The following is a 15,115-nucleotide window of genomic DNA, read 5'->3' as shown; positions in this document are numbered from 1 at the left end:
CTTATGCTCCCTCCAAAAATGCCAGCTCAGGCTAATGACAAAACCTAGATCTCTCCCCTCAAACAGACAAAACACTCAGCTAAGGACATGCCAGATACCTTCTTGAGCAATCTGTGTTTCAACAAAGACACTCTGTTTCCAGATACTTAAACAGTCCTCTGCTGTAATATTAAAGTACCTCCCACATTATACTTATAAACATCCTCCCTGTTAAGTGGGGAAAGTTATTCCTATCTATAAAATAGGAAAGAATAAATGCAATTTGCACACGTTCATTGGGTGCCATGAAGGAAAACAAAACAAAGACCTTACAGAGATGCTCTATATTCTTCTATAGGAAGCTTTTTTGGTCTAAAATTACCTAGCTCAAATAAAATGATTGTTGTTGTTGTTTTCTTCTGTTTTTAAAAGATAAAATCAAAATGCAAAAAAAAAAAAAAAAAAAAAAGATTAAGTATAACATGTGCAAGCTGCCTAATTAAATCTACGAAGAGATCGTTCTCCTCAAGATGCATGAGAACAGTCTCAGCTGACAGGCCAAGGAGAAAACGGAGCATTAGGAGCTGCAAAATACACTGATTTCCAGCATCAGCAATCTTTCTGAATTTAATCACTGCAACGTCATGAGCTCTGTGTGCTTCCACCTCATCTTTCAGTGTGATAAGAGCCCCGATGCCATACTTATACCACCTCTCTTCGGCGTGCCTTCAGTTTCTTAAACGTCCCATTTGCACACCATTCCATGGAAGGGTGTCAGCTGTTGCTAAGAAGCTGCCACCACCAGCAGCAGAGTGGTTCTGACGGCCAAGTACCACAGCTCCTCTGGAACTCCCAGCTACAGGACCCATCGGAAAACACTGCCAGAGAACAAAGTGAACCCAGGGACAAAGTGGGCCATCCCCCAACTTGGGATAGGAGTGGATCAGGGTGACATGGGCTCACCTGGGAGAGAGCTCCAGAGTCTCTGTGTAATTCCAGTTTTGTGACTTAGACTGCAGTTCCTTAGAAGAAGTTAAGGACTGGGTTATTCTGAGACCTGCAAGTCTGAGATATCAAGTTATGCCTGGCCAGGAATCCCTTCCTGCATCTTCGGAAAGCAGGCAATGAGGTGCCCCACACGTATCTGACCACCTTAACCTCACACAAATGAGGTTTGACTATCTTCTGTACAGCAAGTTTGCAATAGGATTTGATCATTCATTAAAATGCACTTCCATCAAAGGCTAACAACTCAAACTGTGAGGAAGCTATTTCTCCAAGCTGATTTTGCACAGTCACCTATTCCATCACTGCCTCCAAAATCCATCTGTTATTGAACTTGACAATAACCACGGTTAAAAACATACAAGGAGAGATCCTCAGCTGAACACAGACATTAAAAAATGAGGGAAATGACCAATGCAGCAACGCAGGTGTTTGAATGGGGAAGATACTCATTTCATCTCTGGTCCTGAAGCCATCCATGCAGCATGCATTCCTGTGTTTCACTAAACACACACAAAATCAAGCTGAAAACGGACAGCAGCTTTGTTTAATCCAGGAAGGGATACAAGTGTTAGCTGACCCTGAAGAACGAGCATGGAACTTCCTCAGCAAATTTACTGGTGTCAACCTGACTGCAAAGGGCTAACAGTCATAGAATCATAGAATGGCTTGGGTTGGAAAGCACCTTTAAGATCATCGAGTTCCAGCCCCCTGCTATAGGCAGGGACATCCCCCTCTAGACCAAGGTCGACACTCTCCTCTTCATGCCAATCTCCCTGAGCAACCGTTCATCTCCAGATGTGACTGACCAGCTTAGGGAGCAGAAGATGAAAAGAATGAAGCACAAAGAACTTAGCCACTAGCTGACTCCACAGACAGCTAGTTCTGGTGCAGGACAAGCTTCTGGAGGAAACTAGCTCTTTGATTACCAACATCAAATTCAGTGGAATGGAATGCAAAGCCCACAGCCCCAGCTCTTACGGAAGGATCCAGGAATACCAACTCAGCATCAGTTTCACAGCCCTAGGTATTTTCTAAACAACGAGCAGGCTGCATTCTTGGAAAAATACATAGGTTTTATATTTTGTGGCAGTTTGTCTCTATTCCTTTAATGACATCAGCTTCAGGCAGCTTGTTGCCTCTTTAGGACTTAGATATTAGATGTCCAATTCCATTTCTAACCCCACAATACATGCAAATCTAACCAGTTGGTGGTAGCTGTTACATCCTCCTAATCATCACCTCTTCAGGTAACACAGTTTCAGAGGAAAAGAATCATCCTTGGTTTTGTGCTGGTACTGCACAAGCATTAAGAAAACCTCAAACAACTCACATAAAAATAGTGAAGGAGCCCCTAAAATTAGTGTGATAGTTATGCTGCTACCAACTTACCAACTTGGACTACAGGTTAAAAATTGATGCCATGATAGAAGAGGTGTTAGGAATACCAGGGCAAGAGCTGTAGTTGCTGAACACACAATAGAATGAAGAAAACCAAATTGTGTAATTACAGGAAGAGAAGCCTTGGGATATCACAAGAACAAATAATAATTGGGTATCAATACAGATTCCAATCAGCTTACAGAGATTACGTTCATCATCAGATGCCATCTCCAAATTGTCTTCTCCACAGGTATTTCTGAAACAAACAATGCCTCCCCAAAGTACACGTTTTTAAACATTTCCAAATGCAGTGAGTTCAGTTGATTGAGTTTCACAAGAAAAAAGTAAACCAAAGTGAAGTAAGGAGGTGTCTGTTTGCTGCCAATGGTGACAAACATTTGACAGTACTGCACTTTTTACCTGCAGAGTAACTGAAGTTTAGAAAGCTATGTAGCAACAGCAAGGAAGCAAGAAGCTTCCCATATCTGCATCTTATTTCCTACCCAAGCAGTTCTTCTTGTGGTGCAGGCGTGCACATCTGCATTCTCCTGAGAGCACAGTGGCCTGAAAGGCTAATAAAGGAGCTGTAGATCTGCAGGTTAGAAGCTCTGCCTGAGCATATTTGATGTTACATTAAAAGCAGTTCCCAGCAGGAAGCTACCTGACACCTGTGCTTTCACTTTGACTCCTGAGCTGCACTGAGGCCGTTAAAGCAACAGGACCACAGATGCTTAAACCAACCTAAATCAGCCCTCCAGCCCTACTCCCTCCCAACCCTTGCTTTGTCAGTATTAGATCCTGTGCCAGCAAAGCGAGAGGCAGAAGGCTGATCAACCTGCAAAAGCATGCCCTGGAAAGAAGGCGGGTTACTGCAAAATAGCTGGAAACAACTGGCTTTCTGGGATTGCTACAAGCCTTATTTGTTTCAGCTGGTGTTAGAGGGAATTACAGGGAGGCCACAAAAGCACCAATCAGTGCACAAACAGCACCATGAGATGAGCCAGTAGCATCACATCCCCTCATTTGTTAACACTGCACAGCTATGGTACCTCCACTGCAATACGCCTTGGACATCTGACAGGAGCACAGCTCTCAGTCAGCCCACACCCTTCTCAGATGCCCAGTGATCACATGGATTTGGTCTCCCCACAGCAATATTCCTCTGCTTGCAAAAAAAAAAAAAAAAAAAAAAAAAAAAAATCATGGCAGTGTGACAAAAAAATGTGAATAAATCCCAGCATTTTCAAGAGCTAGATCCACACTGCTAGCAGAGCAGGAACAGCAAACACACAGAAGATGCCAGAGCTGCTGATGGAGATCTGGGCTAAGCCCGGTGCCTTGCTCTGCCTCATTCAGGATCAGGTTGCTGATGGTAAGGAATAAGAATGGATGCCACAAAGTCCCTGGGCCCACAGATGACACAGATCAAAAGGTGACACAGCGGGCCCAAAAAATGTAACAGGAGGAGGCAGTGGTGGCTGTGACATCTCAATTTATCAAGAATTTTTAAATTTTATTTAGCCAACGATGCTGACTGATCCCAATAATGAGAAACTGGCTGAATGGTTTCATCTTTCAAGGCCAGGCTGGATGTGGCTCTGGGCAGCCTGGTCTGCTGGTTGGTGACCCTGCACACAGCAGGGGGTTGAAACTGGATGAGCATTGTGGTCCTTTTCAACCCAGGCCATTCTGTGATTCTGTGATCTATCATCTCCATCCTCAAGACGGTGCCTGCTACTGCAATAGAGAGTAAGTAACATATTTCTGCTCCAAGAAGTGGCAGGAGGAAAAAGCTCTCAGAACGACATTATGAGGTAAAGAATGAAGCTGGAAAACCACAAGCAGAAAAATCAGAAGGTTCAAAATATCATCATAAACAAATAAGCCCAGCAGTTATAAGGAGTATCACAAATTAAGCAATTGCAACTCTTTTAATCTTTTTTAGTAAAGCCTCAATTGTGTCGGAATAATCAGTGCTGTACCTTTACAAAAACACCCATTGAGCCTTAAGACCACACGCTGGCGATGAACAGGAAGGCACTCTCCTTGTACATGGGATGATTTTAAAAGCCTTTTCACAACTCTGGAGAATATAAAATAGAGAAGGCTGTGAGGATAAACTGTTCTGGCACTTGTTCATCCAAATGAAGACACTGGCGTTTTGGCTTCTATCACCCAGCTGTGCAGGTTCAGGTTAGTTCTGACTACTGCTAATCCTATTTCAGTGCCTATAAAAATAGAAGTCTCCTCACTCATAAAAGCAAGAACACAAGCTAACATTAAGTGAGTAGCACTTTATTTCTGGCATTTGATTTTGCCATTACTCTTTCTTTGGGGATAACAAGTATGAATTCTTCAAAGTCAGAATTCCAGCCCTACACACACAACCATACCTCCTTAATGCAGGAAGGCAACAGCAATGTTGGAGTACTGTGTCCAGGTTTGAAGATCCCAGTACAAGAAAGACAGGGAGCTGTTGGAGACAGTGCAGAGGAGAGCCACAAAGATGATCAGGGGACTGGAGGACCTCCCCTACAAAGACAGGCTGAGGGAACTGGGCTTGTTCAGCCTGCAGAAAAGAAGGCCGCAGGGTGACCTCACTGCAGCCTTTCAGTACATAAAGGGAGCCTATGAACAGGAGGGGAATCAACTCTTGACAAGGGTAGATAACAGCAGGACAAGGGGAAATGGTTTTAAGTTGAGGGAGGGAAGATTTAGGTTGGATGTCAGGAGGAAGTTCTTTACTGAGAGAGTGGTGGGGTGCTGGCACAGGCTGCCCAGAGAGGTTGTGAATGCCCTGTCCCTGGAGGTGTTCAAGGCCAGGTTGGATGGGGCCCTGGGCAGCCTGGTCTGGTATTAAATGTGGAGGTTGGTGGCCCTGCATGTGGCAGGGGGTTGGAGATCCACGATCCTTGAGGTCCCTTCCAACCCAGGCCATTCTGTGATTCTGTGACTCAATGTAAGAAACCTCCAACCCAATCTAAGACTTAAGAAGTGCACAGGCCAAATAGTGCAACAGACTACTATAACCTGCCCAGTTCCCTGATCCTGTTCCTCGGGCTTAGGAGAGGACCACAGGGCACAAAGGTCTGTCCTAGAGTCAGACAGAAGTACTTACTCATCTTTTGTTTCCCTCTTAAAGTTGTATTAACAAACAGCAAAGATGATCGTGGCCTAGCAAACCCAGTAATAAAATATGAGTTAACTACAAATTAAAGGAGTAAGTGTTCTGGTCTGCTATAATAGCCTGTACCCAGAGGGGATCAATAAGAACTCTTCAGTATTTATTAGAAGCCAAGGGAAGGCTGCTAAGGTATTCTTAAAATGCTTTTGAGCCTGATGAGTTCAAAGGCAGGGACTGTCTCCAGGCAGAAGGTGACTCAAACAACGCTGCTTTCAAACCCAACCTGGGAACATACGGTATGGAATAGGTTAGGCTTTCCAAAGGATATAATGGAGATACCAGACCATGATTTATTGCTCCATCATTCTAACCACTTATTTTCCCTATGGTGGAATCTAAGAGAAAGTGCAGATGCAGATCAGTGACAGCACTTCTCAGTCTGGTTTTAAAAGACACGTACAAAAACTGGAGGCAGCATCTCTATGTAACACTCCTTGTTGCAGCACGCACCAAAACAAGTGCATTTAATTGCTGACAGTAGGGAATTACGTGCAGCACTTGATTTAGGCAAGAACTGTTTTGCGGAGAACTGATAATCTCACTGAATACAGACACTGTCAGAACGTACAGTGGTAGCTGAGGAGAAGCACAGCAAGTAATAGCAATTATACAGCACTGCTGCACTTCTTTCTTTCTCTGCTATAAATTTAGCTTACATGCTAGACACCCAAGTTACATAAAGTTTACTTATAGAAGCACTCTGAACTCCAGCTTTTAAATAAGGATCATGATCAGGGAAAAAAGTCAAAAAAGAGCTACAGTAGAAAATTTCAGACACTTGATATGAATTAAGTTGTCCTCAAAGACACAACAGACACTGGCATTTCTAATAGTCCTTTAAATGAATCGAAATTTCATTCTAGCAAGTATCCACGAGCATGCTGCTTTTACTTATTCCTGTGTTTCATCTGCTCGGTGCCCACAAAAGAAAGATTCCTCTGAGAGCCTGACCCATCCCAAAAGCACGGATGACAGCTTCAGGTCCAGCAGGGTTAATGTGGTTATCCACCACAGTCTTGGGCTCAGCCACAAAAGGAGCCAGTCAGCAGACTGGGAGATAACCCCGGAGGATAGACTTCTCTGTAACTGCAAATTCCAAAATAATTACTCCACTTCAGGAGCAAACGTTCTCCTGAGAGCAGAGGTACCTCAGCAGGGCTGCTTTAACTAATCCCAGTAAAGCTCAGGCCGTCAATTCTCCTCTCCCCCCCACAGAGGCGGATATTTAATTCCCCTCCGTCTTGGGCACGCTGTAACATAAGCAAGGATGGATGACAGCTCAGTTTGCACCGGGCACCAACATACCTAACCTTTCCCTGTTTGGAGCTCCGATGGATTCAGGCCAGAGGCTGAGGAAGCAGCAACAAAGCCAGCAACGAGCATGGGCTAAATGAATGAGGAGCCGCAGGAAGAGCCTCACTGGAGGAGAAGGGAAGAAGGAACCCCACCACGCCTCCTCCTGCCCTGAGAAGCAACTGCTTAAAGAAAGGACGGGAATTTTTAGCTACTTGCTAACGCTTCCCAGCGTTACCCAGAAGTATCGAAGTCAATGAGCTCCTCACATGCGATATCTGTGTGAGGAAGCTCCACCGTCGTAAGTTCAGCAAAAAAATCAAGGTAAAGATTAGCTCGCATCGGGAATGTCAGCTTAACGGCACCGCCGCCACCCCACCCAGACAATAGGTGGGAATCCTGCACAGACACCACACGCTCTCCAAAGGGCCGACTGTACGAGTCCATCTCGACGATAGCGCTGGAGGCCAGGAGAAGTCGGCGCACGCTGACACACATCGACGCTTTCATTCCCGTCAACCCTCATCCGATTCCAGCCCCGGTGCGGTTCCAGCACGGCTCCCACCCCTTTCCCTTCCCGTTACAGAACCTCAAACACAAGCGGGGTGGGACGAGCTCCCAGCCCGGCCCCGGGCTTGCGGAGGGATGCCGGCGGGGGGCAGACGGGCCTTCAGCCCCACATTGCCCCGGTGGAGCTCCCGACTCAACCGGACACCAAATCCGCGCCCACCGACATTTAAACACGGAACGGAAGGCCGACTTGGCGCGGAGAGAGACGGGAAGCCCCGCGGGCGGCGGGGAGCGGCCCCGGGATGGGCGCAACGGCCCCGGGATGGGCGCAACGGCCCCGGGATGGGCGCAACGGCCCCGGGATGGGCGCACGGCCCCGGCCACAAAAGGCGGTAGCACCATTGTCCGCGCCGGGCCCCGGGGGCGGCGGTGCCGGGGGCCGCACCCCGCCGTGGGGCCCCGCCGCCTCCCTGTCCCACCCCCCGCTCCCCGCCGGCCGCGCCCGACTGACGGAGGCGAGACGGCACCGCGGCGCTTTCCCCCACCGGCCGCCTCCTTCCCGCCGGCGGCGCCGCGAGCGCGGCCAGGCCCCGGCCCCTCCTCTCGCCGCCCGCCCGCCCGCCGCCGGAGGAGGAGGAGGAGGAGAAGGAGGAGGAGGAGGAGGCGGAGGCCGGGCCCAGCCGCGGCCCCACCGGCCCCTCGCCTACCTCCACGTCGCGGCCCTTGTTCTTGAAGCTCTTGATGCGGTGGTTCTCCAGGCCGGCGGCGGCGGCGGCGTTCTCGGCCATGGCGGCGGCGGCTCCCGGCAGCTGAGGCGGCTCCGGCAGCGGCGGCTCGCGCGAGGGGCGGGGGGGAGGAGAGGGGGGCGGGAGACGCGCCGTGACGAGCGCGCGCCACAGGGGGCGGGAGGAGAACGGTGGAGGGGGGAGGGGGCGCGCCCGCCGTTGCCGAGCGACTGGGAGAGCGGCGGGCGGCGCTCGGCCAATCGCCGCGCGGCTCCACCCGCTTCGCCCCGCCCTCTCTCTGCCGCGCTCTCCGTCCCCAGGCTGGAGGAGAGACCGCGCTTCCCGGCGCACGCCGCGGCGGCGCGGGGCGTGCTGGGAACTGTAGTCCCCGGCGGCCGGTGGCCTCGCACGTGGAGCGGGCGGAGCCGGTGGCGCCGCGCAAGGGCCTGAGGCGGCCGACGGGCGCGGTGTGTGCGCCGCTTCTGTGCCAGCCTCTGAGCGCGGAGAGAAACTGACCGGGCCTCCCGAAGCCATCGAAAGCAGCACAGCAGCGTGCTGCCAGTGGGTCTGAGGTACTTCAGTCACACGTAGCATTGCCAAGCTGGACACGGGGGTGTGTGAGGTGAGGTGACATCGGGTACGGAGTGCCGAGGTGATGTGGTGGACAGTGAGTGCCTGCCGTGAAGAAGAGTGTGTTTCTTGTGGATAGCATCCGAGAAAACCCCAAACCCACTCCCCTCAAAAACCCCGAGCCATGTCATGCTCACACCTAGCTCATGTTATGCCGCAGCCCCACAGAGACAGGTCTCAGTGCTCCCTCACCGCCTCCCCCAGCCCCGTTCTGTCCCTCAGCTCCCAACTCACAGCTCTGCAAACCGAGGCCTGCAGCCTACTGGGGGATGGATGCAATCTGGAGAACCGGCGCTTGTCTGCTTTTCAGCCGCGTGCCAAATGCTTGTATCCCAGGGCTCGATGTAGCATATCCATCCCTCTTGTATGATAGTAGCTGCCAACAGATGCTCCTCTGAGCATCTATCTGCCACATTGGGAGCAATGGACAGCATGACCACATTTGTCAAGATGGCCATGTCAGGGGTGGCTCCTAGGTCTGACGCTCACTGCTGTGAAGGAGAATTGGATCCAGCTGCCCAGCTGTCTTCAGGAGAGCTGCCGAAGCAGATTCAGTAGCTGAGAACTTTGCTTTGCCCGCCAAGGAAGGTGGTGCAGCCGTCAGCTGTGGTTATTCAGAGCCACTTGGACATCAGAGCGGTGCTGGCAACAAAGGAGCTTTGTTCAGATCCATTCAACTTAACCTATGAGGTAAAGTGGAAAACTTGTGAATAAAAAATGGGAAACCTACAGGCTGAGGCAACTCAATTTACCAGTCCGTAAACCTACACCCACCAAATAGGTCGTATTTTTATAGATGGTGGTAGTGATCATAGTATCATAGAAATGCAGGGAGGGATTGGAAGGGATCTCAACATATCATCAAGTCTGGCTGCCAACTGCTACCACTGACTCCAAATCAGAATCACAGAATAATAGAATAACCCAAGTTGGAAGGCACCCTTAAGGATCATTGAGCCCCATTTCTTCCTGCTCATCGTATAAGCCTGTCAGTTGCTGTGGTGCATTGGGCGAGTCTTAGTAGACGCTCAGGAATTGGATTCCTCTTAGAGCTACATGGCAGTTTGATTAGTTTTACTGCCTGAATAAAGCTTCTTGGTGGAGCTGTTGACTAGATAATTAAACTTGCATGTACTCAGAGAGAAAACATTCTGATGTAGTTAAGCAAATACTGCTTTTTGGCACTATAATTAGCAGACACTACTAAAATGTGAGGAGTGAGTACTTTGCTGCTTTGGAAACTGAATGAATTATATAGCTCAGGGTGGCTGTTCTGCCTCACCAAATGAGCTTCGTACTGATGTATTCCTAGTCACCAAGATTTTCAAGATACTAGGGCCAAGAGCAGGTTGTTAAGATATATTGGCCCTGAGCAGCCCCCCAGTACTCCATTTCAGCCCCCTCTGGCGGCATCAGTCCCTGCCCCAGCAATGCTGCATCAGGGCTAGTATCCAGTTCCACTACAGCCCTGCCCAGCCACAGATCTGAATGCAACCTGCTGTCCTGTCTGGACTGAAATAAGGAAAGGTGAAGGGAAGGAAGGAAGGCTGGTTGTGGCCAGTGAAATCTGTGAGTGCCTTCAGTGCCCCAACAACGTACATTTTGTCACTTACGAGTCATAGGGAGGAAAGATTTTTCGTAACAACTCAGAGATGAAGGATTGCAACATCTTTTCAGGTGTCCCACTCTATACATGGAGCTGCGTGCTGCTTTTTTTTTTCTGGGATGACCTATTGGCTTTAGCAGAACAAGCTGACCCAGATGTGGGCAAGATGTGGGAGATGTGCGTGCCTCCTGCTGCTCACTGCAAGAGAGCGGGGCAGCTGGTGAGGTGGTATGATTTAAAACCCCTGATTTAAAACAGACCACTGTCAAAAATAATCTGTATAGTCATACAACTTCTAATCATACTGTTAATTAATCCTCAAAATTCACCTAACCCATTTGTCAGTCTCATGTCTCTCTGGCACATCACAAAATGGGACAACTTGAGTTGCAAGACCTCTGGGACAGTGTAGGACTGCTGACACAGCAGAGCAGGATGGACCTTTCTCTACTGAATTTGCATGTGCTCTCTAATTCCCAGCAGATTTTAACTTATAGGGCTTGCTTTCTGTAGTCTGTTAGAGGGAGGTTATTAATGTTTCTATCACTGATGTCAAAATTTGTCTTGATAGGATAAGTTATGTTCTTAACTCATGATGACTAGGACTTAGTAATGACCACAGAGTAAGTCCTGGTGAAGACCCAAGCTTTGTCAAATGCCATCATCGAAGATAAGATAACAAGCACTGAAGGAGAGGTAAGATAGATCCACCAAAAGAGAAATAAATTGAAAGTTGCTGTGTACAAAGATACACACCCAGGTAGGAAAACTCCTCGTCTGAAAATGAACCTGGGTAAGTGTTGGGGGAATTATTGCTTTTTTCCTGTTCTTATGCTTTTCTTAAGACATCCATTTACTGCTGTCTGTTGGACTGGCTATGATGACCTTTTATTCTGAACCAGCATAATCCTTACATTTATATCAGCAAGGTAGTGCTCAATGAGCCATACCACTATGAATTTGATACCCAAATACAATTCCTGTTGCCACTTTGTCTCTCTCACATCAGGGTCCAGGTTCTTCAGTAATCCACCCTGGAGGCATCCTACCTGGTGACAGGCTCCAGTCTGGGGTGAAAAATGCAGCTCTTTGGGCTGAAAACTCAGCTACAGGCTAGGATGGCTTACACAAGGATACTAGCTATATCAGGAGTATGTACTTCATCAAATTTGGCTCTCTGGTGTCTTTCTGTGTCCTCCAATGGTATCTCAATGGGTCTGACTGTCTTGAATAGTTCTCTATAGCAATACAACATCTACTGCTTCCCACAGGCAGCATGGACAATGGCTCTTTGCAAGACCAGTCATCCCCCCTTTAGGACTGTTAAAGCAACATAGGTTGACCTGGAGCTCAGGGAAAACAGGCCCCTCCTGGGGCCACCTGTGCCGGACAGTCCCAGAGGATTGGCTTCGCTTCTGGGGGAAGTTGTTTCTGGGGTGACTTGAATAGCTGATGGAGGAGTTGACATGAGGCTTGCTTTTGAGGGACCAGTGTTTATGCAGGCATAAAAGCATGAGTTTATTCATGCCTTGGTATCTGCAGTCAAGGAACAGGTGCACTGATGGAGCAGCTGGCTTTTACACTAGCATTTCCAGAACCTGGGTGACATTTCTAATGAAGGAGGAACCATAAAATCTCTGGCTATTCACAGCTCCCTTGTGCTGCCTATGAGGCAAGTTGCTGCTTTCAGCAACTTTGCCCATACTTTGACTGTGAGAACAGTTAGGGGAATCTCCCCAGGGACAGGGTATCACTTTTCTCCTCTGCTATTCTTGTAAGAAACCCCAGATCTTCCTCATTTTATGCTGTTTCCCACTTCCAGCAAGCAGCAAGAACTGCTCAGTGAGAGGTGAACGAAGACCAAGGGTGATGGCGAGATGGATGTGGGGTGTGGTCTTTTAGAACAGCGGCTCCTTGCCATGGTGCCCAAACAAGATGAGCTTGTTGGGCAACAGTATCCAGGGCCAGCCAAAAGCCCAGATCACCAGACAAGACCACAGTGATCAGTCAGATCCCAGGTCAAGTCAGGGTCCATACTGGTGACATATAGGGCCAGGTATGGGCATAACTTCATCATAGCTCAGGAGAGACTAAGGACAAGAGCCCTGCTTAACAGCAGCTCCCAAGAAGGGCAGCAAGTCCCTGCCAGTTCTCCTCACATCTCAATCCTTTTGTTGATCCAAGGCCAGCCAGCTGCGCTGTCAGAGCTGGCCCTGGGCCCAGCCAACCTCAGGAGGAGGAGGAGGATGTCCTTGGTGCCAGAACACACACCTGGAGCTGCAGATATCCCCTGACATCTGAGCTCCAGGCCACTGCAGATTCAGAGGGGTCACTGGGACGTAAGCCAGGGCCTCAGGCCAGCCCTCACGAATTTAAGGCAGATAACAACTAGCAGCCTGGGTCATCTTACCCACAGCTTTGATGCAAGAAAATCTTCTGAGATATAGTTTGCAGAGCTACGGGTCCTCCAGTTTCCTGGTGTTTGGCATTAGGATGCAAATACTGGAAAGCTGCGCTAGGCTGGGCTGTGAGCAGTAAAAATTGATGGGCTGGCTGATTTTCCTGGCATAAACAGCTCTGTGTGGTCTGCTGCATGGCCCACACCCTCTGGTACAGGCAGTCTGGGGATGCTCAGCCCCAAAAAGGAGCAGGAAATTCTTGACACAGATAAAGCTGCATCTGAAGAAAACAGCAAAGGGATGTTTACAGGGAGGGTCCCTGAGGACCTGGGGAAGACTGTCTGCAGGATAGCTCTCTTAATTTATATTTCAAAGTGGATAATTTATTGGTATAATTGGGAGTTTGCTTTCTTCTCTTCATTACAGATGCGCAGAATACCGCAGTAGAAGCAGTGAGATGGAAGTGTGTCTGGAAGGGAGATAACTGCAGAAGTGCTCTACAGCAGGGAAAATAACGTCATTGGATTTGGGAAACTCTGCAGGGATAATGAAAACCTACTTTAAACATAGTGGTCACAGAGTATGGGTTACCACATTCCTCACCCTCTGCATCAGGAGACGTTTGGTTCTGTTTCATGGCAAAGGGGAAGCATGTCTGTCTATGGAGATCTTGGACCCAGCCAGCCAGCATGGGAAGACCCGCAGCTTGCTCCCATCAGTGAGTACTGCTTCCCTTGACCTAAAATTGGCACTTGGTTACAAGGGGACCTGAATGGATGGAGGAGCATGGGTAGAGGTTAACATTTTCCCCTTGTATGCCCCATCATGAAGAAGATCCACTATTTAGAAACCAGATGTCTTTGCACTGAAGATTGTAACAAAACTGAGGCAATCTGCCATGGCTGGACCTCACTGGTGTCATTTGCACCAGCTCTGCATGGCTGCAAGAAGGCAGGGTGACAGTGCAACACACTGTGTTGTGGTTGGAACATGTGCATGGAGTAGGAGTGACCTTTAACGCCTCCTAATCATAATGCAAACCAATGCTGAATGCCTCATGGACTGCCAGTTTCCTAAAGACTATGGTGCCGTGACCCTGCTGTTTTGATCAGGTACTAAGTGATATACATTAACTAGCACATGTTAATGTCCTGGGATGGATGGGGAAATTGTGGTTTGATCTACTACAGCCAGAAACATTTAGCTAGCCCAGAATTTGTTAACCAGCACATGTTTACCATCACAAGGCGTGATGCCCAGTTTCAGACTGTGGCATGTATCAGTGATACATGTTTTCTCCTACACACTACGAGAGCTACAAGGCTTACTACCTGTGCTGTAGGAAATGGGCATTTTTTATCACAAGCATCTCAATTTAGAATTGCAGTGCCACCAAAGCAGTTTTTAGTGCTCACGTCATCAAAGGTTATCAATAGCCTTCGAGTGGACTTGATGTGATTTCACTAGCTTGGACTGAGAACTTCTCTTGTGAGCAAAGGCAATTTTAGGTGAATAATTACTGCAGCAAAGGTGAAGATTTACTGGGCTGGCTCAGGATGCTTCTACTCCCCCTGATGCCAGCAAGCAGCACGCATCACCATGCTGTGTCGTACAGCCACTGCCTCCTGCACTCTCCCACAGATTGGGCTGTCCCTGCCCCTCGTTAATGCAGCTCTGATTACAGCATCCTAAGTGTGGCGGATTTGCTTTCGCATTCTTGCATCACAGTATTAACCTGCCCTGACATTGCTTCCTTCCGGAGACCTGAGGTCAGTTTGCTGTGGAGGTTGCACCCCAGTGTACAACAGAAATAGAGGCATATCTCAGTAGCTTCTGTTCTGCATAACAAGCTTTAGTTTCTACTCCTATGTATGTTGTATGTGTGTGTGTGTATATCACATGTAGAATATCACAGATGCAGTGTGTAAGTGGAATAAGCTCCCCTTCCCCTTGTATGCCTTAATGGGAGAAAATTCAAGTGTAGTTATGTTTCTGGTATCGAGTCATACCCGTCACAGCTGGCTATATTGCTACCACATCCCATTCATTGGAGGAGACATTCTACACATTTAAAGCCTGCTAATAATTGCACATTTGGTACTGTGTTGTTAAGAAAAACATATAATTTTCTTGTTGTCTCAGTAACTTCCATGTGTAAGAAGTCAGCAAAGCAGCTAGTCCCCAGGCTCACTCATCAAAGCATTTGGCTGCTTTCACATGATTATTGGCAGAAAAGGCAATTTTATTTTAAAACCTCCCGTGATCTGATCTCAAGATCTATTTGGATCTTCAGTCCCCATGGTAATAGCATCTTAAATCCTGAAAATAACAATGTGCACAGCTATTTTGACTGGATAAACCAGACGACACGCGCATAAGGCTAAGCATATGGGTACATGTT

The 15,115-nt window shown here is 48.3% G+C and overlaps 1 protein-coding gene and 1 long non-coding RNA gene across 2 annotated transcripts in view; both read right to left on the bottom strand.

Annotated features, from left to right (window-relative positions):
• KPNA3 (karyopherin subunit alpha 3) overlaps positions 1-8,169 on the bottom strand; it is a 53,154-nt gene extending 44,985 nt beyond the window's left edge. Inside the window, exon 1 of the mRNA XM_042867608.1 lies at positions 8,062-8,169. Within this exon, the coding sequence (XP_042723542.1) occupies positions 8,062-8,142 (81 nt within the window). The 5' untranslated portion in view covers positions 8,143-8,169. The remainder of the gene's footprint in view (positions 1-8,061) is intronic.
• On the bottom strand, positions 4,035-7,477 carry LOC122177848. Its single transcript, XR_006178173.1, has 3 exons — positions 6,857-7,477; positions 4,350-4,450; positions 4,035-4,104 (listed from the first exon to the last, which is right to left on the bottom strand). It is a non-coding gene; the product is annotated as an uncharacterized LOC122177848 (long non-coding RNA).
• Positions 8,170-15,115: the final 6,946 nt, after the last annotated feature.

The sequence above is a fragment of the Lagopus leucura genome, unplaced genomic scaffold, assembly GCF_019238085.1.
Source record: "Lagopus leucura isolate 7727_CA_CO unplaced genomic scaffold, USGS_WTPT01 Super-Scaffold_100001, whole genome shotgun sequence".
Classification (NCBI taxonomy): Eukaryota; Metazoa; Chordata; class Aves; order Galliformes; family Phasianidae; genus Lagopus; species Lagopus leucura.
The sequence above is the reverse complement of the archived record's forward strand: the minus strand, read 5'-3'. Positions and strand labels throughout refer to the sequence as shown.